Source organism: Anolis carolinensis, chromosome 4 (assembly GCF_035594765.1).
Source record: "Anolis carolinensis isolate JA03-04 chromosome 4, rAnoCar3.1.pri, whole genome shotgun sequence".
Lineage (NCBI taxonomy): Eukaryota > Metazoa > Chordata > Lepidosauria > Squamata > Dactyloidae > Anolis > Anolis carolinensis.
The window spans coordinates 81,766,066-81,792,440 of record NC_085844.1 but is presented as its reverse complement, the minus strand read 5'-3'; the positions used below and the strand labels follow the sequence as shown (position 1 = coordinate 81,792,440).

The 26,375-nt window shown below is 40.3% G+C and overlaps 1 protein-coding gene across 1 annotated transcript in view; it reads left to right on the top strand.

Annotated features, from left to right (window-relative positions):
* ncf2 (neutrophil cytosolic factor 2) overlaps positions 1 to 26,375 on the top strand; it is a 34,061-nt gene that overhangs the window by 5,725 nt on the left and 1,961 nt on the right. The window contains exons 3-14 of the mRNA XM_008114713.3: positions 3,018 to 3,126; positions 4,341 to 4,475; positions 7,182 to 7,289; positions 10,037 to 10,096; positions 11,807 to 11,850; positions 12,414 to 12,555; positions 13,106 to 13,168; positions 15,099 to 15,177; positions 17,379 to 17,398; positions 20,654 to 20,796; positions 20,887 to 20,998; positions 23,026 to 23,188. Of these exons, the coding sequence (XP_008112920.2) occupies positions 3,018 to 3,126; positions 4,341 to 4,475; positions 7,182 to 7,289; positions 10,037 to 10,096; positions 11,807 to 11,850; positions 12,414 to 12,555; positions 13,106 to 13,168; positions 15,099 to 15,177; positions 17,379 to 17,398; positions 20,654 to 20,796; positions 20,887 to 20,998; positions 23,026 to 23,188 (1,178 nt within the window). The remainder of the gene's footprint in view (positions 1 to 3,017; positions 3,127 to 4,340; positions 4,476 to 7,181; positions 7,290 to 10,036; positions 10,097 to 11,806; positions 11,851 to 12,413; positions 12,556 to 13,105; positions 13,169 to 15,098; positions 15,178 to 17,378; positions 17,399 to 20,653; positions 20,797 to 20,886; positions 20,999 to 23,025; positions 23,189 to 26,375) is intronic.

Here is a 26,375-nt window from a genome sequence, read left to right as displayed (position 1 = left end):
TGTCTCACCTTAATATATAATACTGTTACGTCATATACGTTCAAATAACGATGAAGCAAAGAATCAATTTAAAATAGTTAGCTATAGTAGTAACTGCTTGGGAAGAGGGGTTTGGAGCTTTGACAATACGTAATTCCTTTTTCAAGGTAGATTTCCAAGCTCTGAGAACACTTACATTGGATTATGATTTCATGAGAACAGGGAATATGGCTCCAAGTATAATAAAACGGAAGGAAAACAGCTGTAGAAAAAAGCCTTGGACAATAAAGAGAGAGCTAGAGAAATTGAATTGAAATGAATATCAATACAACTTTTTCTCGTGGGAAATTTGTAAAAAACATTATGCCCCCTTAATAGATACACCTTTACATAATCTAAATTAGGTAGTAGACTCGAAATAAAACACTGTATCAACCAAATTCTGCAGAATTTGAACACAATATACATAATGCCAGGAGCCCCGGTGTCAAAGTGTGTTAAAGCACTGAGCTGCTAAACTTGCGGACCGAAAGGTCCCAGGTTCAAATCCCGGGAGCGGAATGAGCACCCGCTGTTAGGCCCAGCTCCTGCCACCTAGCAGTTCGAAAACATGCAAATGTGAGTAGATCAATAGGTACCGGTCCGGCGGGAAGGTAACGGCGCTCCATGCAGTCATGCCAGCCACATGACCTTGGAGGTGTCTACGGACAACGCCAGCTCTTTGGCTTAGAAATGGAGATGAGCACCAACTTCAGAGTCAGACATGACTGGACTTAACGTCAGGGGAAAACCTTTACCTTTACCTTATGCATAATGCCTATGGCTTGATTCCTGTCTGTTCAAACCAATACCGGTTGCAATACCGGTTGCAATACATAGAAAATACTATTCATGAAATCTTTAGTATGCAGGATCACAAAAATGTACAGTCCAGTCCAGTCCAGTATTATTATGGTCCATAGACCAATCAGTGAACAAACAGTCATTAATAAATTCTCCCATCTCAGAAGTACATTGTCTAAGATTAATATATAGTAGAGTCTCACTTATCCAACCTTCGCTTATCCAACATTCTGTATTATCGAACACATCTGCCTTCCACTCGGATCCACAGCTGTTTCTCTAGGCAGCAATGCTCAGCGGGCCAACACACGCAACAACAACACAAGTGCAGCCATGCTCTCAAACAAATGCCAGACTTGTTGTAAAACATGATGTTTTGGTGCTCAATTTGTAACACAATTTGACGTTTAATAGGCTTTCCCTTCATCCCTCCTTATTATCCAACATTTTTGCTTATCCAACGTTCTGCTGGCCCATTTATGTTGGATAAGTGAGACTCTACTGTACATGGTTTCAAGTAATACCCCTATCCGAAGTTAGTTTCTTTCTGAGCCTTGTTGCCACTGTGAGGAATTTTGCCACGCTGAGGGTCACCCTGTGGCACTTGTCCTCTAAAAGATATCTCACAATCCCCTGTGGGGGATGGCTGGCCATGCAGGACACAATTGGATATAAAAGTTGGCTATGTTGCACTGTGTAATAGCGGCACTTCAATAAAATGTACTCTATTGTTTCTATTTCATTTCCCTCACAGGGGCATAGTCTTTGGGAGTAAGGAATTCCAGACAGTCTGCCTCTTAGTAACTCTGAGGGAAATATGTTAGAATCTGTGATATTTTATCACTGTAAGGCTTTTTAGGTATTCACATGTCTTAAATGGCTCTCTGTATGGCAAGTTTAAGACTCTGGGGGAGCATGGTGAGTTTGATCAAGCTCTAAGCTCTCCCAGGGCAAATTTACAACTTAGAGAAGAGCACCAACACTCTCTTTTAAAGTTTTCTCTCTGATAATAAATAACTCAAAAGTTAATTCCTGTGGATGAGAATCTCTTGTCTCGGAATAGAAGACTCAATTGAAAAAGCAATCTGTTGAAAGAACATCATATTCTATATTTTATTGAGTAATTGCAGGTATACTTCAGTCAACATATCCAACGTGTTCCTGAGCATTACTGCTTTACAAGAAAATTTGTACCAGAGACAGAAAAGGGAAAAATAGGGATAAGTTCCAGTGCTACAAACAAAAGAGCAATTCAATATGTCTTAGCAAACCCTTCCAAACAATACACACATGTAAAATAAATTAGTAAGGTCAAGTTAGCCTTGCATAGGTAAACAATAACATGGTGAACCTAGACCACTTGAAGGGTTCTTTCAGCAGGACTTTTCTTGTGATTTCTATTTTGGCGGCCAAATTTCTAGATTTAATTTTTTGTAGCACTTCTGCCAACCTAGCAGTTGGAAAACATGCAAATGTGAGTAGATCAATACCCTGTTTCCCCGAAAATAAGACATCCCCTGAAAATAAGACCTAGCAAAGTTTTTGTTTGGAAGCATGCCCACCAAACATGACACCAGAGCATGCAGGATCGGTAAATGTACCAGGTAAATGTATAGATTGTTTTACATGCAAATAATGGTAGTAACATGAAATTCTTGATAGGATTCACAGTTTGTCTGGTTCTGCTGGTTTGTGATGACAACTACTGAACAGTATATAATAAATATGAATTCTTCTTCATGGAAAAATAAAACATTCCCTGAAAATAAGACCTAGTGCATCTTAGGGAGCAAAAATTAATATAAGTCACTGTCTTATTTTCAGGGAAACACGGTAGATACCGCTTTGGTGGGAAGGTAATGGCACTCCATGCAGTCATGCTGTCCACATGACCTAGGATGCGTCTACGGACAATGCCGCCTCTTCGGCTTAGAAATGGAGATGAGCACCATTTCCCAGAGTCGGACTTGACTAGATTTAATGGCAAGGGGAAACCTTTATCTTTACTAGTGAGTAGATTGTGCTCTCTGCCCTTTTCTGTCTGCATTCCAATATTTATGCCACTAGAGAAATCCAACTAGACAGAGCATGAGGAGGAGAATGAGGGTCAGCAGGACTTTGTAAAATGGGTTTTTTTCAGAGGTTTTGTTAAAGGAGACTTGCCTGAAGTATTCTTTCTTTTCTTTGCTTTCTAGTTATGAGTCATGTATTAATGACTTAAAAGAGGCTTTGGCTCAGCTACGTGGGAACAACCTAATAGACTACAAGATCCTAGGCCTGCAGTTTAAGTTGCTTGCTTGTGAGGTGAGTTCTGGGCTTGTTCAGTACCACTAGAAGCAGGTGAAGAGGTTATGCTTGAAATTTCACACTGTAATTCCAAGCATATATATTTACATTTGTGTCTTCCTCTAATGAGCCTAAGGTATCATAAGTAGAGGTTATCCACTTTTCCTTTCACAACAATCCTGTGACCTAGACTTGTGCGCAGAACCAGTTTTAGCCGTTTCCTTCAGCCAATCTGACTTCTTCAATTTGTTTGGGTGCCCAAAACAGCAATGGCCCACCCATTGCAGATTCCCCTCTGTAACAGGATCACCTGGTAGCCGATCTTGGCTCCTCCTCACCTATTCGGTATCACAGTTTAATCTTTTTTATTAATCCCAGCACACAAAAAGAAAACCCTCATTCCCGGAAAAGTACTGCCACCTCTCCTCTAGAGTAGAATAAACCCATTGCAGAAAGGAGATTGAAACATGCCAAGAAAAAAGAGGGTTTTTTTAAAAGGAAGCACAGGGAAAATAGCTCCAGGGGGTCATAGCTCTTCCTTACCTGTCCTCCCGATTCTGAGGGGCTCCCAAAAATGAATTGGGACCCCCTACTGAAATCCAGGACACCAAACCGGATCGCGGTTTACCCGGATTGCACAAGCCTAGTACAGTAGAGTCTCACTTATCCAAGCCTCGCTTATCCAAGTTTCTGGATTATCCAAGCCATTTTTGTAGTTAATGTTTTCAATATATCGTGATATTTTGGTGCTAAATTCGTAAATACAGTAATTACAATATAACATTACTGCGTATTGAACTGCTTTTTCTGTCAAATTTGTTGTAAAACATGATGTTTTTGTGCTTAATTTGTAAAATCATAACCTAATTTGATGTTTAATAGGCTTTTCCTTAATCCCTCCCTATTATCCAAGATATTTGCTTATCCAAGCTTCTGCCGGCCCGTTTAGCTTGGATAAGTGAGACTCTACTGTATATACTGTATTTTATTGAGTAATAGAAAGTGAAGCGCATTTTTGTCACACAGAAAACCTATAAAAAGGGGGAAATATGACTATTATGTGATGCAATATGGTAAGCTGAAAAAGAGAGTTAAAATCATGTGCTAAACCTCATGGATTTGAACTTGGGTCATTCTGGTTGAAGACAAATGCTCTACCTATTACCTTATCCTGGCATGAAATTGATAAATATAGCAATGTCCTACTGATCCTCTTGTTCTTTGTTCAATAGGTGTTGTACAATATAGCCCTTGCCTATGCCAAGTTGGATGACTGGAAAAAGGCTGAGGAGCATATGACAAAAGCAGAGAAATTGAAGACTGGACCCCGACACAGCAAAATAGATAAGGCCATGGCATCTATCCTTGTAAGAAAATGCAGAAAATAAATATAGGAAAAATTAGTCTTATGGTAACTTTGAAGCATTCACATAGCATTTGCATCTTGAGAGAACTGTATTCAGAAATACAGTGGAATTTTATGATGATCAGCCTGAAATTCTAAGAAGACCTAGTATTTTTCCAAGAAGCATCTACTCCTCTGAGGGGTTTGTGTGTGTGTGAATTAGTTCTATGACAAACCATGTTAAGAAAAGTTGCAGCTTGCTCTGGAGTTTCCCTGCGACTAGAGCAAACCCGGCCTGTGGTCTGTGTAAACAGTTGGGTCAATTCTGATCTCATATTCTCTGGGCTCAGGTGGCACGAAGACATGAAGTAGCACTTACAGTCCCCTTCCTTTCTCGTCAATGTAGTGATGTTGACTGGGGCACAAGGGCGACCGGAGAATGAAGACGGAAAGGAGGGGGCAATTCCTCTTTTCCCCTCTCCCCTCTGGCACCTTGGCAAATATCATTCCAGTTGACAAGTGACGGCTATCAGCTATTTTGCGGCTGGTAGTCAGTCCCTACTATGATGAGAACAGGAGGGTAGTGAGTGGCTATCCAGTGGCACCAAATTGTGTTCGGTGTTGCTGGATGGTGTCCCTGAGGGTTGACTGCACTTTGGATTGGTCCTGGGGTAAAGTGTCCATGTTACAGATATGGGGGTAATATCTCTCTTCGTGTCTTCTGCAAGTGTGCTTATTGAGATTGCTAAAAATAGGAATGTAAACACCCTGAAGTCACAAGACCCCATCTGATCTTGGAAGAGTAGGAGAATTAAACTCGGCTAACATTTGGATGAAGGAGTGTCAAGTACTGTAGGCAGTGAGAAAGGCAATGGTTAAAGCATTTCTGAGTATTCCTTGCCTTAAAAAATTGTTTGAAGTTCAAATGGTTAACATAAGTTGGCAGGTTCTTGAATGACATATTGATACATATATAGGTTAAGGTAAGGTAAAGGTTTTCCCCTGACGTTAAGTCCAGTCGTGACCAACTCTGGTGGTTGGTGCTCATCTCCATTTCTAAGCCAAAGGGCCGGCGTTGTCCATAGACACCTCCAAGGTCATGTGGCCGGCATGACTGCATGGAGCGCCGTTACCTTCCTGCCGGAGCGGTACCTATCGATCTACTCACATTTGCATGTTTTCAAACTGCTAGGTTGGCAGGAGCTGGGGCTAACAGCGGGCGCTCATTCTGCTCCTGGGATTTGAACCTGGGACTTTTCGGTCTGCTAGTTCAGTAGCTCAGTGCTTTAACACACTGTGCCACCACCAGGGGGCCATTGATATATATGTATATTGATACATATATAGGAAGCATGTTATGCCCACACTCCATTGCAAGTTCTGTTGCCTTCTATGTATGGATGAGAATGGCATTAAATGTGTCAATATAGACCAGGTATGCGCAAACCCAGGTCTGGAGGCTGGATGTGGCCTCTTGGGCTCTTTTCTCAGGCTCTCCTCTCTCACACCATTCTATCCTTCCTTCCCTTCCACCCTTTCGTCCTTCCTTCCCTCTTCCCTCTCTCCTTCTCACTCTCTCTTTCTCCTTCCTTCCTTCCTTCCTTCCCTTTTGTCTTCCCTTCCTTCTCTCTTTCCTCCCTCCCACCCCATTCTCCATTCCCTTCCTTCCCTTCCCTTCCCTTCTCTTTTTCCTTCCTTTTTTCCTCCAGGGGGATGTTTACCTGGGAGAAGAGACGGTTGAGAAGGAACATGAGAATCATGTTTCAAGGGGGTTGGACTGGATGGTCCTTGTGGGTCTCTTCCAGCTCTAGGATTCTTGGATTATATATCAGCAATACAGGGTCTAATGGTTATACTTTTTCTCTCCCGTCTACCATTTCATTCTGACCAAGAACAACCCTTTTGGGATTCATCTTTCATTCACTTTCTGCCTCTGAAAGAGAAGAGGAAGGGGAGAAAAGGGCAGGGAGGGGCCTTGGGGAGAACCCCCTCCCTCCCTGCCCATCCATCCCGCTCCAACCTGCCATACAGCCCTCAAGTTAGAAACTTTGCCCATGCCTGATATAGACACACCACACATTTTGGAATCCCAGAAAACCAAGGCATCTGAAGTGTGAAGGAAATACTATTTCATACCTTGTTCCTAATGTCCTTATGGATTTGGGATGGACAAAGCTGGAATAAGGCTTGTTTGATCACTGGGTGAATATATTTCTACTTTTGAGAACCCAGCTATTTCAATGGGATTGCCCAAATGCTAGTGAGGATAATCAAGACTGCCAAGTATGGTTTGAGTTTTAGACCCCTGAGAATAGTTGGTGTTTCAGACCTCAGAGCAGAGTCTAGATTTCTAATGTGATGGCATTTGAAATTTCTTGACGATATCTAACTAGTTGTCTTGCTGTTTGACAACTCTATCAAGAATTGTGTAGAGAGAATTGTTGTTCAGGAATTCAAAAATACACAAGTTGCAACATTCTATTTATATTAGTATAAGAACTCTGAAATGGCATTTGTTTATATCTTGAGCTTTTATCTATAAACTACATGTGGACATAAGAAAGGCTGTTTAGACACCTTCGTGGAATTGTGTAGTGTCCTCTGTCCTGATACCTTCTGACAGCAATTCCTTCATACGCGTAGTATAAAGACTGCTGAAATGGTTTTGTCAAGCTATGTTTTGTGAGGAAATCATTGGATTGTTGTCATTGTTTCTTTATATCTGCAGAAGCAAAGATTCTTTGAGCCCATAGTGATTCCTGAAGGGAAGTTGTTTCGGCCAAATGAAAAGCATGTGGCACAGCTGGAGAAGAAAGACTACTTAGGGAAAGCTACGGTAGGATGTTAATCTATATAGAAAAAGTAGAATTAATAGGTTCCATCAAGTTTATATTCTTAATGGCTCACTCTGATACAGTTTATATCTGTTCAGTAAAACAAACAAACAAGTACGTGGCTTGCGATTTTTATAGATGATGCCTACATTTTCCCCAATCAGACAGCCAGACAGATATTCTTAGACTGTGGTTTCCAGTAGGCTTTGCCAGTATAGCTAATGGTGGAAAATGCTGAGAGTGCAGTGACAAAACACTCTGGCAGACCACAAGATTCATACTTGAATTTAAATGTATTAATGGTGGAGTTTTTTGCATGTTTGAAATGTGCACATTTTTCAAATAAGTGCATTTTTTCCATAATGTCAGTAGTTGTCCCTCTCGATTTGCAGTTTTGAATTTTGAAGATTTGAATCCTCATGGATTTGATTTAAAATATTCTAAGAATTTCTAGTTCCTCTAGCATGCTTCCCGTTAATGTCCTCTAGTTCTGCTGAAGAAGTCAGGCACCTACGACCTCATTAGACGGGCTAAATTACTCATCGTATGCCAATTCCTCTTCACTTTTGCCACAGAGTCCATCGGCTCCCATCCCACGACATACATCTAATTTTAGGGGGGCTCTGTGGTGAAATGGAAGAGGAACTGGCGTATGCCGCCAGGGGAACATGGAAGCCTTCCTGTGCTGCATTAGGATCAACTGGGGAAGCTGGGTGGCAGATGCTTCACCCCGCGGGATGGAGTAAGGGGGAAACTGGGCGATGCAGGGTGTGGGGCAATGAGTTCCCCCATTGGCTCCTGATGCACGATGCACGACAAATCCCTATGTTAATGTGACAAGGTCACTAGAGAACACCTCTCTAGGAATCTCTAGGTCCTTCAATGCAATTCTTTGTTCAGCTTCCCGTGGAAATTGACTGTACAATCATCCTGTAAGACCTAGAAATTCTTAGAGGTGAATTTGCTCAGGTGTCGCACCTCAGCACTGGTTCACCTTGCTACCACACACAAACTCCACCATAGCAGGCTTGAGTTTTTCAGTTTATTGAAGAAAGATAGCAAAACTTAATAGTAAAGGTAAAGGTTTTCCCCTGACGTTAAGTCCAGTCATGTCTGACTCTGGGATGTGGTGCTTATCTCCATTTCTAAGCCGAAGAGCCGGCTGTCCATAGACACCTCCAAGGTCATGTGGCCGGCATGACTGCATGGAGCGCCGTTACCTTCCCGCCGAAGCAGTACCTATTGATCTACTCACATTGGCATGTTTTCGAACTGCTAGGTTGGTAGGAGCTGGAGTTAACAGTGGCCTCTCACGCCGCTCCCGGGGTTTGAACCTGGGACCTTTCGGTCTGCAGCTCAGTGCTTTAACGCACTTTGCCACCGGGGCTCCAAAAACTTAATAAAAAGCAGTAAAGAAAGTAAAATCCAATTGCAAGTGCAATCCTTAAACACAGTTCAATGATTTCGTAGTTATTAGTCCGAAGTCCCAAAAATAGCACAGTAGATCCAAGGTAACATGAATACATGAGCTCCAAAAGTAATCCAGATTCTAGGCATGAGATGAGGCTTGAACCCAAAACAAGGCAAGAGTTGATTCTCCAAAAGCAAGGTTGCTTTGACTGGAATCTTTCCCAAATTACATCTCTTTTAACCCTCCTTACAAGACATAAACACATTCCTGTTCACACTTGTTTCCCCGTGTCTGCCTGCAATTCTCACAGAGCGACGGAGGCCTGATCTCAACTTTAACCTGGAATCCCTGTCTAACAAACACTCATCCCCCCACTACCATCTGAGCTCTGTTGACAATTCTCAGACTCCTGTAGAAGGTCATCCTTATCTTTGCTCAACTGAGAACTTTCCACGTTCTCCTGTTCCGTCTGTTTTCCCAAGCCATCCGCAGCTCCCAAATCCTCCTGCCTTTCTGAGTCAACAACATTCCCTGGGACAAATTGCTGTTCCACATTTCCTGGAACAAACTGCTGAAACCCAAATCCCCTTTCATCATCATCAGACTGAACCACAACATCAGGTTAAAAAATAGCAATTTCTTTATTAGTGGTTTTCCACTTTCACAGTGGCTCTATGCCCCTAACTTCAGCAAATGCAGAGGTCTAACTATAATACTATGTGTGGATTTAAGAGTACCAGTTGTGTCCTTAGATGGCCTGAGAAGTGCAGATGTAAGACAAGTCAGTCTAGTTTTGGACTGAAATTTTCACACATCCCCAAACCATATTCCAGTTCCTCTTTCCTCATCTGCCCATACTGGAAGCCTGGGGTGGGACACAACATTGGAAAAAGACTGAAACACTCATATCTGAAGAGTGGATTATAAAAGCTTTGAAAATGACAGAAATGGAAAAATTGGCAAGGGAAAAAAAAATCAAAGTGAATACAGGAAAGACCGGGAACCATTTCTGAACTTTATTAAAAAAGAGAAAGACACACAATTTTGAATCGAGGGCTTTGAATAAGTTTGAAGTAGGAATAATTCTATACTGGAAATATCTACAAACAACATTTAGCCAAAGAGTTCAACTTAGCATTGTCATCTTGGAAGATTGTCTGTTGTAAATGTTTAAAGTAGTAATGGTTGGATCAGAAAAAAAAACAGGGTGGGGATGCAGCACAATTGTCTAAGAATTGTTTATGTAACACCTAAGACATGGTACTGAAAGGATGAATTTAACTAGAACGAATTAAAATAGAAAAGAGAGTGTAACAATGTTTCTCCTTCTTATTTTAGGTTGTGGCATCTATAATTGACAAAGATGAGTTTGCAGGCTTTGCACCTCTTCAGCCCCAGGTAAGGCAGAATTGCTCCCTCTATCCAAGTTAACTATAATGGTGAATGCTACTACTAGGCAGAAGGAGTTGACCAGGTCAAGGGAAATGTGCTGGGCAAGTTCCTGGACCAATTTGTGAGGTTACCAGAGCTTCCTTTTTCACAGGCTTGATCTTGATGCAAGGACAACGCAGGGCGACTGGCGCAGGGCATGCACTTCATGAGGCATTGCATGTGGGCGTTATCCCACTATTCATTGTGATGCAGGGCAACGATAGCATATTTGCATTGCCACATTTGACTGAATGAAGCATCAGTCAGAGTGGTGAGAATCCACGGCGCAGATAATGCAGGCAAAGCGCTCTGTGCATATCCCTATAGTCAACCTATCACCCTAAATGGTAGTGAAGATACTTATCTAGGTAGTTTGTGTATAATTTGGTCCTTTGCCACAAGCAGGATAACGTCTTGGTCTGACTCCAACTGTGATAGCATTAAAGGCACTTTGAAAATAATAGTAATAAATAATAATAATAATAATAATAATAATAATAATAATAATAATAAAGCCAAACATACCATAGAATCATAGAATAGTAGAGTTGGAAGAGACCTCATGGGCCATCCAGTCCAACCCCCTGCCAAGAAGCAGGAAATCGTATTCATCGCACCCCCGACAGATGGCCATCCAGCCTCTGTTTAAAAGCCTCCAAAGAAGGAGCCTCCACCACAGATTTAAAAATAAATAAATAAATAAAAAAACACAAAATCAACTAACCCAAAGTTCCTCAAAGTGGACAAGAGCAAAGCAGACAGCAATGTCCCAAAGCGAACAAGAGCACGAGGCACGGAGGCTGCTCCCTTGAAGCTCTAAAGCCCTGTACTCTTGCATTAGTGATTCCTCTGACGTTAGCTCTTAACTCATACTGCTGCACATATGTCAAAATTAAACCCAGGCCAAGCAACAGCTTTTAACTCAAAATGCTGTTAGTTAGGATGCTCTTAAGTCAAGATTCCATTTTCTACTTAAAATAGAAAAATATGTATATATTCATGTTGTAAATTTTTCTTTTTTGATAGATGATACAGCAGAAATAATTAATATCATTATCCATAACATAGCCCAGCCCCCATTTTTTCTTGGCTCTTGTTTTTTAGAACTGTTCCTGGGATTATTTTGGTGCTGATTCAGAAAATTGCATTGGATAGATCACATCAGCTCTCGTTTCTTAGATACGGTTATCATGATTCTTTATGGGTGAGCAAATGAAGACTGGTAGATGGCATATGTTCTGTATCTCAAAAACGAGAGCTGATGGGGGAAAACTGGTGTCATTTTTGAAATGAGCAGGTCAAAAATACCTAGAAATAGGTTTAATATTTGAGGCACCAAAATGTGTATTGGCCAGTGTAATCTCAATCTTGAAAGTTGGAAGTGACATATAACCCTTTTTTGTTTAGCTATTGTAGATGTAGTGCATTGGTAGTAGAACATGTGTATCTATATAATGTTTGTAGTTGTGATATTTATGTTTTGTTTTCTTTTTGTGTGTTTTTGTACATCTATAAAGTAGTTTATGTAGTTAAACATGTGAAAAAGTAATGAAAATGTTGCCTCTTCAACACACTTTCTAAGATACTAACTTTCCAGAGCTTCACTGAGATAAAAATGACGCTATAACCTGTAAGGGACTTATTCTAAAATATGTGGTGTACTGTTGTTTGATTTAGGCATCGGATCCACCTCCCAGACCGAAAACACCAGAAACTCTTAGGTAAGATCAATAAAATTAAGATGATGGCAGTACATCAAAAAATATATTGATGCGATTCAGGAAGACTTTCCCATAATTACACATAGGAACTTAAACAAATAACCCCCATTTCTAATTCCGTTTACATGTGCAAGGCTTGAAGGTTTAGAAAACAGTCTCCATTATCATTAAGGAACAATAATTACAGGAAGACAATTTTTAGAAAGACAAAAAAGTGAGGGCATTCCAAATATAGACCACAAACATAAGAAATAGCTTCTGAAATTCAGAACAATATCCCTGAGATTTTTACACAAATAGGTGTGATTTGCCTTCTCTTCCCTCTGGTGAGGTTCAACTGTTTAATACAAACATGGTTTGGAACAATATTTTTTTAAAATATGACTAGTACTGAATGAAAGGAATCTAGACTTGGGTCGCTACAGTTTCAGTTCCCTGGTCTGATTAGTTTTGCACTCATTACTTGGGGAATTGGACTGTGTAATAAAAGATAATGTTGTTTTTCCCACTGATTATTTCCTTGTTATTGTATTCATTAACATATGAGTTGTTTTGCCATGCAGGATGTTGCAGGGACAACCGCATAGAGTCTTATATGAATTTACACCAGAAACAGCAAATGAGCTACAAGTCCTTCCAGGGAACATTGTTTTTGTCTTGAAGAAGGAAAAAGACAACTGGGCTACTGTTGTATTCAATGGAAAGGTATTATAAGACTGGTGAGAGTGACCCTCTAAGGCAGGGAGGTTGTCACACTTGATTATATGGCAGTGTAGATCCAACCTGAGATGTTATCTTTAATTGAATATCACCACCACATGATAGACATACTCCTCATTTTTTGGTGGCAAAATTGGTATTTTTGTGTTCCTCACATAATAGTCGCAGAGCCATTTGTTGCCAATTCAAAGTAGATTATGTGGATTATCTGTTTTGATAATGTGGATTATATGGCAGTGTAGAACGGGTCTTAGCGAGAAGTCTAAATATCTCTTTTTAAACTGCCAGTCTCAGCATTCCACAGTGCACAACCATAATAGCTGTGGAGTGGAGTAACGATGCTATAATTCTGTAATGTGAATGAACCCTAGGGCTTTGAAAATCCTGCCATTCAGAATTTGGAAATCAGGAGCCAGAAACAGAATGAAACTTCCTTTCCTTTGCGGGCTCTTGGAGCTTTTCCATTGCTGTCCAGGTATAACTCTAATTGTGTCCATTCTCTCCTAACTGTTTCTTGCTTTTGCTTTTTGTACAGAAAGGGATTGTACCTTGCAACTATTTAGAGCCAATGGAAATGCTGAACCAGAGCACCATCTGGGTAAGAGGCCACTGCATTTTAACTGAAAACTTGCCATGTGTTTCCTACTAAAATGGGATCTATTCCTCCAAGTTCATACAATTGTGAACTTTTGACTGCTAGGTTAACATCACCTTCAGTTTGCCAGCAACAGTCAAGGTGTATGAGATGAAAATGGCACTATAATGTCAGGAGATGGATCAGATGTCCTCAGTTTTGCTGAAGGAAGTGTATGCACATCTTTCATTTCCAATGCCTTCAATACATGTGTCGTCTCCTGTGGTCCCAATTTCACTGTTACTTACAGTTTAATTAACACATAACAAGCTGTTTTTGTTAGATAGAAATGGCAAAACATTTATAATCCTAGAATAAAATACTGTTTGATGAACATGTGGTATATGACTGTGAATATCATTATGCAATATCTAAGGGGTGTGATAATGGCTGAGCCCTAACTATGTGAGATGTATTGCAAAGGGGTTGCATTGGCCAGTGTCCCTTACTGATGACCTATCAGCAGGTGGCTACATAAGGAAGATGAAAAAATCCATCTTTCTCTCTCCTGTGTGACTCGGTCAGAGTATCTGCTTATGTTGTATGTGACTATTTGATGACTCTGGTTGTTTGCAAGTACAAGGAAAGTGGATCTGCGAATCCTGTTTATATATTTGTATATATTGTGATGATTGTAATGGCCTTCAGTGGATCAGTGTGTTAAAGCACTGAGCTGCTGAACTTGCAGACCGAAAGGTCCCAGGTTCAAACCCGGGGAGCGGAGTGAGCACCCGCTGTTAAGCTCCAGCTCCTGCCAACCTAGCAGTTTGAAAACATGCAAATGTTAGTAGATCGATAGGTACCGCTCCGGCGGGAAGGTAACGGCGTTCCATGCAGTCATGCTGGCCACGTGACCTTGAAGGTATCTACGGACAATGCCGGCTCTTCGGCTTAGAAATGGAGATGAGCACCAACCCCCAGAGTCAGACATGACTGGACTTAACGTCAGGGAAAACCTTTACCTTTACCCCTGTAATGGTGAAGATGAAAGCCTCCAGATATTTTGGATTAAAACCTGAATCCATGCATTTACTAAACAGTGGGTAGATAAGGTCAGATCCTGGCAGTTGGACTCTGCTGATAGACGGGTTGAAACATGTTTTTGCTCTGAAAAGATTTTGCTGTAATTTTGCTTGCTTTTGGGACACTTGCTATCCATTTTGTAGCTGTTTAGGGAGGTCATGATTTGGAAAGTATTAATCACTTCATGTACCAGTATCCCACAGTATTTTTGTCCTTCACATAGCATTTATTTTTAGACAACAGTGGTGGGGTGGGTAACTTTCATTTTCAGACAGGGAAGTAAAAAGCTTATATGAAACTAACTTGTCAAAATGCAGTCAGTGAGCGTCCCCATTCACGCCTAGCTGAGATTTGTGCTCAGACTCTACCCAATAGTTCCAAGTTACCACTTGTTCACATGGTGATTTTTTTAAATGTGGGAGCTATGAGTGCAGGTTTTGTGAATGGTTGGTCTGTGCAATTCTTCTTCCTAAAACTCAATAAGTAAAGCAATTGTTGGGTCCCTAAAATAATTTTGGTTGTAGGCAAAAGATTAGGCAAGGCTTCAAAGTTACTCTGAGAGACTGCTATGCTTTTTGTCTCTGGAAACTTATAGGTACCTTCAAATCTTGACTGTCAAGGTCCATCTACACTGCCATATAATCCAGTTTCTGAATCCAGACTATATGTTTTGGACTGGATTATATGTCAAGGTAGACTCATATAATTCAGTTCAAAGCAGATAATTTGGATTCAGAAACTAGATTATATAGCAGTATAGATCCAGCCTTGCTCAACAAAAAGTGACCGATTCATCTATTTTGTGTAGAGTGAGTGCAACCATGACTTTTACTGAACAATGTTATATCACACGATTTCCATTTTTGCACAGAAGGAAAACGATGATGATTTGGACATCCCAGAGCCACCCAGCATTGCTGCTCCAGAACGTCCCACCAGGCGCCCCCCAGGTAAGGAAGAGGAAATCTACTGAGCTTGTGCAGATGTCAATGTCTTTCTGCAAATAATGGGAAAGGAAATTGTTTTGGAGACAGGGGCATTGGATTGGTGATCGCAGTAATGGAGTGTGTATTATGAAAGCTGGGGTCTAAGTTTCAAACTACCATAGATTTTGTGTCAAGTTAGAACTTACAATCTGGCACGTTATCATTGTCCCTCACTCTATAAGTTTGATATTTTAATTGACTGTCCCCTTATTCGTCCCTGATCCCCCTTCTGCTTATACTGATTTTATGCATGGACCCTACTCAGAGTTTTGTACCGATCACCCTCTGTTTATGTAGAAATCGATGTTCAGGTTTTTAAAGACATTGTTGTGTTATGTCGTTTTATTTTATTGCTATATTGTTTTAAATTATTGACTGTATGTTCCTATGTAAGCTGCCCCTAGTCCCTTCGGGGAGATGGAGGCGGGGTACAAGAATAAAGTTGTAGTCGTTGTTGTTGTTGTTGTTGTTGTTGTTATTATTACAATAATTCTGGGGGAAATTGGTAAAGTAGTGTCTCACTTATCCAACATTCTGGATTATCCAACACATTTTTGTAGTCAAAGTTTTCAATGCATTGTGATATTTTGGTGCTAAATTCGTAAATACAGAAATTACTACATAGCATTACTGCGTATTGAACTACTTTTTCTGGCAAACTTGTTGTATAACATGATGTTTTGGTGCTTAATTTGTAAAATCATAACCTAATTTGATGTTTAATAGGTTTTTCCTTAATCCCTCCGGGCTGTGGCGCAGCTGGCTAGTAACCAGCTGCTATAAATCACTACTGACCGAGAGGTCATGCGTTCGAAGCCCGGGTCGGGTTAAGCCTCCGATCATTAATAGCCCCGGCTTGCTGTTGACCTATGCAGCCCCAAAAGACAGTTGCACCTGTCAATTAGGGAAATTTAGGGACGCTTTATGCGGGGAGGCTAATTTACAACACCATAAAACTGCCAGCAAAACACGAGGAAAGGAATGAGGAAGTACAGCCACTACTGGATGGTGAAGCAACAGCTCCCCCTGTGGCCGGAATCATGAAGCTGGAAAAATGTTTAAAATGCCTCTGAGTCTGTCTAATGTATGTTGTTTGTCTGTTGGCATTGAATGTTTGCCATATATGTGTTCATTGTAATCCGCCCTGAGTCCCCTTCGGGGTGAGAAGGGCGGAATATAAATACTGTAAATAAATAAATAAATAAATAAATATTATCCAATATATTCACTTATCCAACGTTCTGCCGGCCCGTTTATGTTGGATAAGTGAGACTCTACTGAAAATCTAGTGAAAATGTTGGATAACAAGGAGAGATTAAGGAAATGCCTATTAAATGTCAAATTAAGTTATGATTTTACAAATTAAGCACCAAAACATCATGTTTTACAATAAGTCTGCCACTTGTTCAGGAATGTGGCTGCACTTGTGTTATTCTTGGGTGTGTTGCCTCGCTGTGCATTGCTGCCTAGAAAAACTGCTGTGGATCTGGGCGGGAGGCAGACTGCGTTGGATAATACAGAATATTGGATAAGCGAAGCTTGGATAAGTGAGAGACTACTGTACTTGAAAGTACATCATCTGGGTAATTGTTAATAGAATTTTTTTTTTTTAGTATACAGTCTGGGGTCGGAAAATTGAAGGTCCAATTTAATCTGTATGTGGGGGTGTCTGTAGCATTCCTTGTATGATTTCTAAAAGTTCTAGACCAGGACTTCTTAAATATTTCCTCTCAGAACTGCCTGAGAAATGTTTATATGACCCTGGATATATAGGTACATAAAATAGATATAAAATAAAATATTTACTGATAACAAATCACCATCTGCAAGGCTTGGTAAAGAGGCTGGCTTTTGTTTTTGTGGAGTACAGCTGAAGCATCTTTTTGCAGAGGCCATTAGTAACAATGCACAATAGATTTGTGTCAATGTCCAAAATAGCTACTAGGTGGCATTCAGAGAATTTGCATTGTTGCCCATTTTTGTGACCTCAACATTGAGATGAGATGACCCACAGTGTAAGAAGCAGAGGTCTAGAAGAGTCATCGCTGTAATGAACTAAAACAGGCAGTTCTCTGGAATTCTTCCCTATTGACTTAGCATCAATCTCTATGCATATTTTAGTTCTCTTTCATTCAGAAAAAAATGTGTTCTGCTTCATCTTGCAGGTCAGAAGAAAGTGCCAGAGGTAAATGATCTACTTTGTCGCCTTGATGTATGAGATTTTGGAGAGAAGAACCCAGATACACCTTTTATCTTTTATCCAAAATGCCTGTTTCTATGGTGCATTTTGTTCTTATTTAATAAAAATAGTTGGATTTTAATTGTAAACCGGGGTCCCCAGACCATGACCCATGGGCCGGATGCAGCCCTCCAAGGTCATTTACCCAGCCCCCAGTGGTGCAGCGTGTTAAACTGCTGAGCTGCTGAACTTGCGGACTGAAAAGTAGCAGGTTCGAATCTGGGGAGTGGAGTGAGCACCCGCTGTTAGCTCCAGCTTCTGCCAACCTAGCAGTTCGAAAACATGCAAATGTGAGTAGATCAATAGGTACCACTCTGGTGGGAAGGTAACAGTGCTCCATGCAGTCATGCTGGCCACATGACCTTAGAGGTGTCTATGGACAATGCCAGCTCTTTGGCTTAGAAATGGAGATGAGCACCAATCCCCAGAGTCGGATCTGACTGGACTTAATGTCAGGGGAAAACCTTTACTTTTACCTTACCCTAAACTTTAGCTGTAGGGTTGCCCAGTGTCTGAAATGACTTGAAGGCACACAACAACAACAATCCTAATTAACTTGACTATCTCATCAGCCAAAAGCAGCCCCACACTTTCCACTGAAATACTGGTAAGTTTATGTTTGTTAAAACTGTTCTTCATTTCAAATATTGTATTGTCCTTTCATATATTTTTTTTTTGCACTACAAATAAGATATGTGCAGTGTGCATAGGAATTTGTTCATGCGTTTTTCAAACTATAGTCCAGCTTCTGAGGGACCGTGATCTGGCTCTCGGCTTAAAAAGTTTGAGAACCCCTGCTGTAAACCATGCTACGTATTTCCATAACTGGATGGCATATAAAGATTGCAAGTAAAATAAAATGTGCCTCTGAGAGTGTACAGAACGCAAAGGTTCAATCCAAAACACATGACACAGATCCACATAGATGCATAGGCATCTTTTGAGTTTCAGAGAATAGCGCAGTGCAGTAATAGTTTTGGAATATGTGCAATGACTACAGAATGGCCTTAAACTACAATTTCTGGATGGTGTGATATTAATATTGGATGTAATGTTTTTAAATGTTTAATATGTATTAATTTAAATTCAATTCATTTTAAGCTTAATGTTTAGTATGAGCTTAAGGCATCGAATAATTGCCATATGTAAGCCGTCCCCTTCGGGGTAGAAAAAGGCGGGGTATAAATGGGGTGAATAAATAAATACAGTAGAGTCTCACTTATACAACACTCGCTTATCCAACGTTCTGGATTATCCAACGCATTTTTGTGGTCAATATTTTCAATACATCATGATATTTTGGTGCTAAATTCGTAAATACAGTAATTACTACATAACATTACTGAGTACTGAACTACCTTTTTTGTCAAATTTGTTGTATAACATGATGTTTTAGTGCTTAATTTGTAAAATCATAACATAATTTGATGTTTAATAGGCTTTCCCTTAATGCCGCCTTATTATCCAACATATTCTCTTATCCAACATTCTGCTGGCCCGTTTATGTTGGATAAGTGAGACTCTACTGTAGTTAGAAATTCAACATTCAATTTCCCTTGTCCACAAGCTGAGGATACAGTATAACACAGGCATGGGCAAACTTGGGCCCTCCAGATGTTTTGGACTTCAACTCCCACAATTCCTAAAAGCCAACTGGCTGTTAGGTATAACACTTATTATTGAGTATGTTTTTATTGTATTTTATATGCTTTGTTTTATATATTTATATGTTTTAAATGTATTTTGCTGTTGTATTTTATGTTGTATTTTGGGCCTGGTCCCCATGTGAGTCGCCCCAAGTCCCTCCAAGGAGATGGGGCGGGATATAAGAATAAAGTAATAGTAGTAGTAGTAGTAGCCCCTGGTGGCACAATGTGTTAAAGCGCTGAGCTGCTAAACTTGCGGACCAAAAGGTGCCAGGTTCAAATCCCGGGAGCGGAATGAGCCCCCGCTGATAGCCCCAGCTCCTGCCAACCTAGCAGTTCGAAAACATGCCAATGTGAGTAGATCAATAGGTACTGCTCCGGCGGGAAGGTAACGGCGTTCCATGCAGTCATGCCGGCCACATGACCTTGGAGGTGTCTATGGACAACGCCGGCTCTTCGGCTTAGAAATGGTCATGAGCACAAACCCCCAGAGTAGGTCACGATTGGGGAAAACTTTTCCCTTAACCTTAGTAGTAGTAGTAAAATGGCAGCAAAGGTTTGAGGAAATGAGACAAAGAGAGTTCCGGTGGCTGTAGAAAAAATGACGTTTATTCTCAGTGGCCAGTGAGAATAAGTAATAAAGAAAAGACCGTCCCCTATAATCAGGAAAGCGAAGGTACCTAGACAAAGGAATACAGATCCTTATATACTATTTTGGCCTGCCTCTATCTACGTCACATAGGTATTATCCATCACCAATTAGTGTCAAAAAAGTCTTACTTTACACTTACTAAAAAGCTATCTTTGCATTTTCCTAAAATATAGACTACTTCAAGACCTCTGACCCTCCATTAGCCTTATCTCTGGAATTCTCATCTCATCCATTAGGGCTCCCCCTCGTCCTCCATTAATTAAGAAATTTACTCCTTACCTTAGCTTGTCAGAGAGAGTAATTAGTATCCCCCCCCCCCCCCCCCGGGCCAGGTCTTATCTTGACATCCCAAAAAGCCTTAATTTGTCTCTTGTCCATTAGCTTATCTACTCTTGTTGACACTTAACATATGTCTCTGGCACTTAGGGTGAACTTTGGTCTTTGCTATGGGGAGACAGTTATTTTGCTGAGCAGAGTGTATTTTTGGCTATAAGCACACAATCTGCTGGTGATTACATATTTTCCTATTTCTATTTCTTAACACGATTACATTCAATATATAGTTTCCAATACAAGTATTATATTTTCCCAATACACCTTCATCAGTAGTAGCAGTAGTTATTATTATTATTATTATTATTATTATTATTATTATTATTATTAGTATTATTATGCACATTGCCAATCTGGGACATTCCCAGCTACTTTCGCTCACTGAAATAAAACATGGAAGAGTATTTGTGTCAACACATATTTTTTGTGTATTTTTCTGCTCAGCTGCATGAGTCACAATGGTCTTGTTTTCTCCCATTAAAATGGCCATTTTGAATACAGGGAGTGGCATTGTCCTTATGTACTTTTAAAGTTCTGTTCCCCTATGCTTTGTTTTTTCTCCTCTTTCAGCCTGATAGCTCAGCTCCATACATTATCAAGGTGCACTATAAATACACGGTGGCCCTGCAAGTGAGCCCTGAGCTTTCGTATAGCAGTCTTTTAGACAAGGTCTGCAAGAAGCTGGAGCTCTCCCCGCAGCACACAACTCTGAGGTAAGGAAGGCTGTCCAACATCCCTTTCATCTCTGGCTGAGCAAACAGCATTGTTTTGGCTTCATCTGTTTACTCATTTGGGTTTTTTAGCTACCGGCTTACAGACAATGCTGAGTTGGTGCCTCTGAGTGAGGACAAGATGGAGACGCTGTGGAATCAGGCGGAGAACAATTGCTTGACGTTGTGGTGCAGCAGCCAGGAGGTGGGTCAGACTTTGCCTCCTTGTGATAGTGATTTGTTGCTGTTACTAACTGCAGTGATGAATTACATGCAGACCTCAAGTTACATACATATCATTCATAGTTAAGACTGGGGGAGAGACAACAGGAAGTGAGAGAAATCTACCCCTTGGAAGGGAAATTCACTCCTGGAAGAGTTATCCTGGGAAACGGTGTCTCCGTTGAAGGTTTATCGCCAATCCTTGTTTCCATCACAAGCCAAATTTTTCAAAATCCAATTATCCCAGGGACAGAAAGTGAGGTGAAATCTTCTGAACAGAGGCACAGGCAGCACAACAAATACCACAGTGGTGTTAACTCTTCCCTGTACTATCCAAAACTTACATAAACTTATATCAATCCCTCTGCAATGCCAGAAATACAGCTTAGTGGTGTAATGTCAGAAAATGTTGACCATTTCCGCTACCTCAGCAGCCACCTCTCCACAAAAGTTAACATTGACACTGAAATACACCGCCTGAGCTCTGCGAGTGCAGAATTTTTCTGAATGAATTTCATGTTTAGACCTGGGTCTTCTTTCCAAGATATCTCAGTGCAATAATTGATATGGAATAAGTGCAATTATGACCGGAATGGCTCCTGGATTATATTGGATTGTGTGGTTGAATAATTGGTTTTAATGTTTAGATGTTTTAATTTTATGGTTTTTAATGTAAATGTTTATTTTATTATATGTTCTGTATGTGCGGCATGGAATTATTCCTACTTGTAAGCCACTCTGAGTCCCCTTCGGGGTGAGAAGGACAGGGTATAAATATAGTAAACAAACAAACGAATAGGGTTGTTGTGTGTTTTCCGGGCTGTATGGCCATGTTCCAGAAGCATTCTCTCCTGACGTTTCACCCATATAAGTATATACTTATACCTCACAACCTCTGAGGATGCCTGCCATAGATGTGGGCAAAACGTCAGGACAGAAGGCTTCTGGAACATGGCCATACAGCCCAGAAAACACACAACAACCCTGTGATTCTGGCCATGAAAGCCTTCGACAACACATTTAAACAAACAAATAAATATCTCACTATGTATATATTTGTCAATAAATTTATTGCAAAAATCCACCTCCCCCAAATCCTCCCCCAAATTCACCTCCCCAATACCCACTTAGGATTTGGGGGTGGTGGATTTTTGGAATCCAAAATACTTTTGGTCCCATGTATTTCAGATAAAGGATCTAAAATGTTTCCAGTGAATGTTACTTTTAAAATGTGACTTCATTGTGCCCTTGTTTACTAAAGAAAGTAATTTATTGCTGTTGTCTACATTAATTTTGACTTTTATTATTGTTGATCTGCATGAACTGCTGCCCATAACCCATCTCGCTCCTTTTGCTCATCTGCTTCTCCACGTGGCTGTTCTTTTCTTGCCTGTAGCATAAAGCCAGATGTTTGGCAGGAGGGGGCATCAGAACAGCCTTGTATTGATAACAGCCTAGGCAGAATTTAGGCTTGGGTTTATAAGAAGAGTCCTCTCTACACCTAAACTCAGATCTATAATGTCCACATTATATATATATGTATATACGTTCAATTTTTTAAGTGGCTCCCAATACAGAAATGCAAGCCTGTCTCCTTGAATGTCAGGCATAACATCTCTAATAGGCAACAGATTTCATTCATTATTAACAAGCTTTAAAGCTTGGCTTTCCACTTTAATTCTAGAACACAATGTGCCTTTGACAGCAGACATTTCCAGACCTCTTTACCTTCTTCTCCTCTGTAGAAGTTGAAGTTAAATAGCTCCAGTCACAAAAACAATATCCCAGGAAAGGTGATAAGTGGGAATTGAGAAGGATGCTGTGTTAAAGAAAGCCCAGGCCTCGTACTGATGATGGCACCTGAGTTTCAGGTTGAATTATCTAAATATTTTTTTAAACAGCAACATTAAATCAGATAGAGGTAATGGAGCATTGTTTCTTTATTGTGCATTGCTTGCTTGGTAACTGGTAAAATTCTTAAGCTTGCTGTTTTTTGTTTTTTTACATCAGATGGGAAAAGACGATCTAAGCACAGAAAATGGCGAGGAGGCTCGGGAGAAGACGGAAAAAGATATGGAAGCAAATCAAGTTGTAGCACGATATAGTTATGAAGCCAGTCAGCCAGAGGACCTGGAGTTTCAAAAGGGAGAGACAATACTTGTTCTGGCTGAAGGTAAATCAATCCGAAACCATGGGGATTTGAACTAAGCAAGAAACTATTATGAACTCTTCTCCTCTCTGTTGTTTCTCCACCTTAAGGGAATTGTCAAATAGCCATCCTTTGCTCAAATATTCTGTATTTATCAGTTAAATGACTGGAAGCCCCCAGTGGGGCAGTGGATTAAACACTTGTGTTTGTAGGACTGATTACTTGAAGGTTGTGTTGCTGACCTGAAGGTTGCTGGTTCGAATCCAACCTGGGGAGAGCGTGGATGAGCTCCCTTTATCAGCTCCATGTGGGGACATGAGAGAAGCCACCCACAAGGATGGTCAAAACATCAAAACATCTGGGCGCCCCCTGAGCAATGTCCTTGCAGACGGCCAATTCTCTCACATCAGAAGCGACTTGCGACTCTCAAGTCACTCCTTACACGAAAAAAAGTTAAATGACCTAAATAGCAATACCTGAATAAAGTGGAAATATCCAAATTCAGTTCAATGACTAAAAGAACTCTTAGTAAGTATCTGCAGAATCAAGATATTTCCTTAAACATGTTTTAAAGAAGTACTCATGACCACGATCCCAATGGAGCAGGATAAAAGTTTCTAAGCTTAAGCAGCATGTACAAAAACCAAAGGATTATAGCACCTCCTTTTCAGAATGTGCTCCCAGCACTTGTGTCTCTTAACAGAACTTGCCAATAGGTTCTGTCATTCCCTCCCAATCATACAATAATTCCTGAAGCTCAGACTGTTAAATATTTTGCAAAATAATGGGCATCTTTAAGAAGAAAATCTGCACCTACTGTCATCTTGTGGTTCTGGGTTCCCCTTCATTATCTTCCTCATACCTTGATAAACAGAGTTGCCTGCTTATAAACTAGTTTGTCTCAAGAAGGAAATCGTTTTTTGTAGGTGGGGGGATAAATTTTGAATGACAGCTCTTAGAACTAGTGGGCACTCCTTGCTAAGGTCTCTGGGAGTTTTAGTTCAAAGAAGTAACTTTTCCAAATTTTATATTTTAAGGGAATATGCAGATATTTGGGGCGCAACCCAGATTAATGTTAGTCCTAGGATGTATGGATAAACTTAGGCACTGTCATCTATATTTCCATTTTTTACTGGAGAATTTAGGGTTCTATCACCGTAACCCTTCCCTTAATTTATCAACTCAGACATGTTTTCTAATTTGGTGAACCGCTACTGAGCTATCTATTGGGTTTAATAGATATTTGTTTACTTTTAAGCAAAACATGTATGAGAAAAGGCTTGTGTTGACAAAATTCTGCATACTATTATTTTAGGTATGGTTCCATAATCCAGGAGGCAACAGGAGGCATTAGACAAAGAAGCATAGTCCATTTTACAGGAGGGGGTTTGAAGGAGTTAAACCATTTAATCTGTATTTTGTTATTCCCTCCATCCATGTCACAGTTGTCGAAACATTTGTTTATTATATGGGAAGTGGGGAAGGGGAATAACCAGTGAAAATTTGGAAAATGGTTTTCCTCCTTCAGCTCTCCCTGCATAAAATGGACTATTCTCCGTCTATTGCCCCTTTTTGGCCTCCGACCAGATAATGGAACGGTACCTTATTTTGGCATTTTATCATACAAACCACACTACCAAGAGTACTGAGGGATAATCAAGAGGAATTTTGTTAATAAGAAATTGCCAGCTTTGGCCTAGGTTGGAACACAAAATGCACAAGCTTCACAGGAAAATGGGAAAGGAAAATAGTATCTTGATTTAGGAATATTTTGCAAAGAATTTCAAGATAAGGTTGTTGTGTTTTCCGGGCTGTATGGCCATGTTCCAGAAGTATTCTCTCCTGACGTTTCGCACACATCTGTGACAGGCATTCTCAGAGGTTGTGAGGTATATGGATAAATTAAGCATTAAAGGTTTACATATCTGTGGAAGGTCCAGGGTGGGGGAAAGAATTCTTGTCTGTTGGAGGCCAGTGTGAATATTGTCTCCAACAGACAAGAATTATTTACCCCACCCTGGACCTTCCACAGATATATAAACCTTCCTGGCTTAGTTTCTCTATATACCTCACAACCTCTGAGGATGCCTGCCATAGATGTGGGTGAAAAGTCAGGAGAGAATACTTCTGGAACATGGCCATACAGCCCAGAAAACACACAACAACTTAGTGATTCCGGCTATGAAAGCCTTCGACAACAAATTGCAAGATAATTCTGACCTTTTGGATGTCAGATAAAATGGGAGAAAAGAGCTAAGACTCCCAGTGATGTGCATTCAATTATAATATACTAAACTAGACCCATATCCAGTTGTTGATCCACTGAAGCAATTACTGAAAGTAATCACTCATGTAAATTATATATATTCCATGCTCCCATCCTAGCTGGGAGTTGTAACTGGACATAGACTTAAGCTTGTCTGTTCTAAAGTAGGAGGAACCTGGGTGCTGTTCAAAAGCCCCTGCATAAATCTCTCACTGTATTTGCTTGTCATCCAAAAGAAAACCTTGAAATGTTTATAAGATGACCCACTGTTTCAATCAGGTGCCTTCTAAGAAACAGCAGAATCTTGCAACATTATTGAAGCCAAATTACTTGTCTCTGCAGGTTTCCCTGCATCTAGTTATGAAGTCTTGCAGAAGGCTGTTAGTCTCAGCCTTCCCATCGTCTTCTAGATTTGTCCACAAAGAACAAACTTTACATGTTTACTAGGATACTCACATACATCATGCCCATGGGACTTCCTCATTCAGGTTTTGGCCATTCAGGGATTCTCCATTACTACCCCAGTCCTGTAATATCATTGTTAAACTCTTGCCATTTATGTTCCCAGAGCCCCATCATCATTCAATTTTAACCCTCAAATAATAGATATAAATGAAGATAGGGCTGGCAATATTACGACATAATGTACTCTCAAATCGTAGTTTTCAATGTAGTATTTCCTCTCTAGAAACAATGAAGACTAAAAGCCTGTGCAAGTATTAAAGGTGTAGCAGTATTAATAGATGAAGCTGGTTAGTCTGTTAATACAGCATTTCTGTATTTTTCAAACCTTCCCCCATTTTTCTACAGTTCTGAACTAACTTGTTCTTGCATAAGATTAGCTGGCCAGTGCCTAACTTTCAACTTAAACATGTTTTGCTACCAATTTTGCATCAATGTCTTCTAACATGTATTGAAGGCAATGTTTTTGAAGGCTGGAAGGCA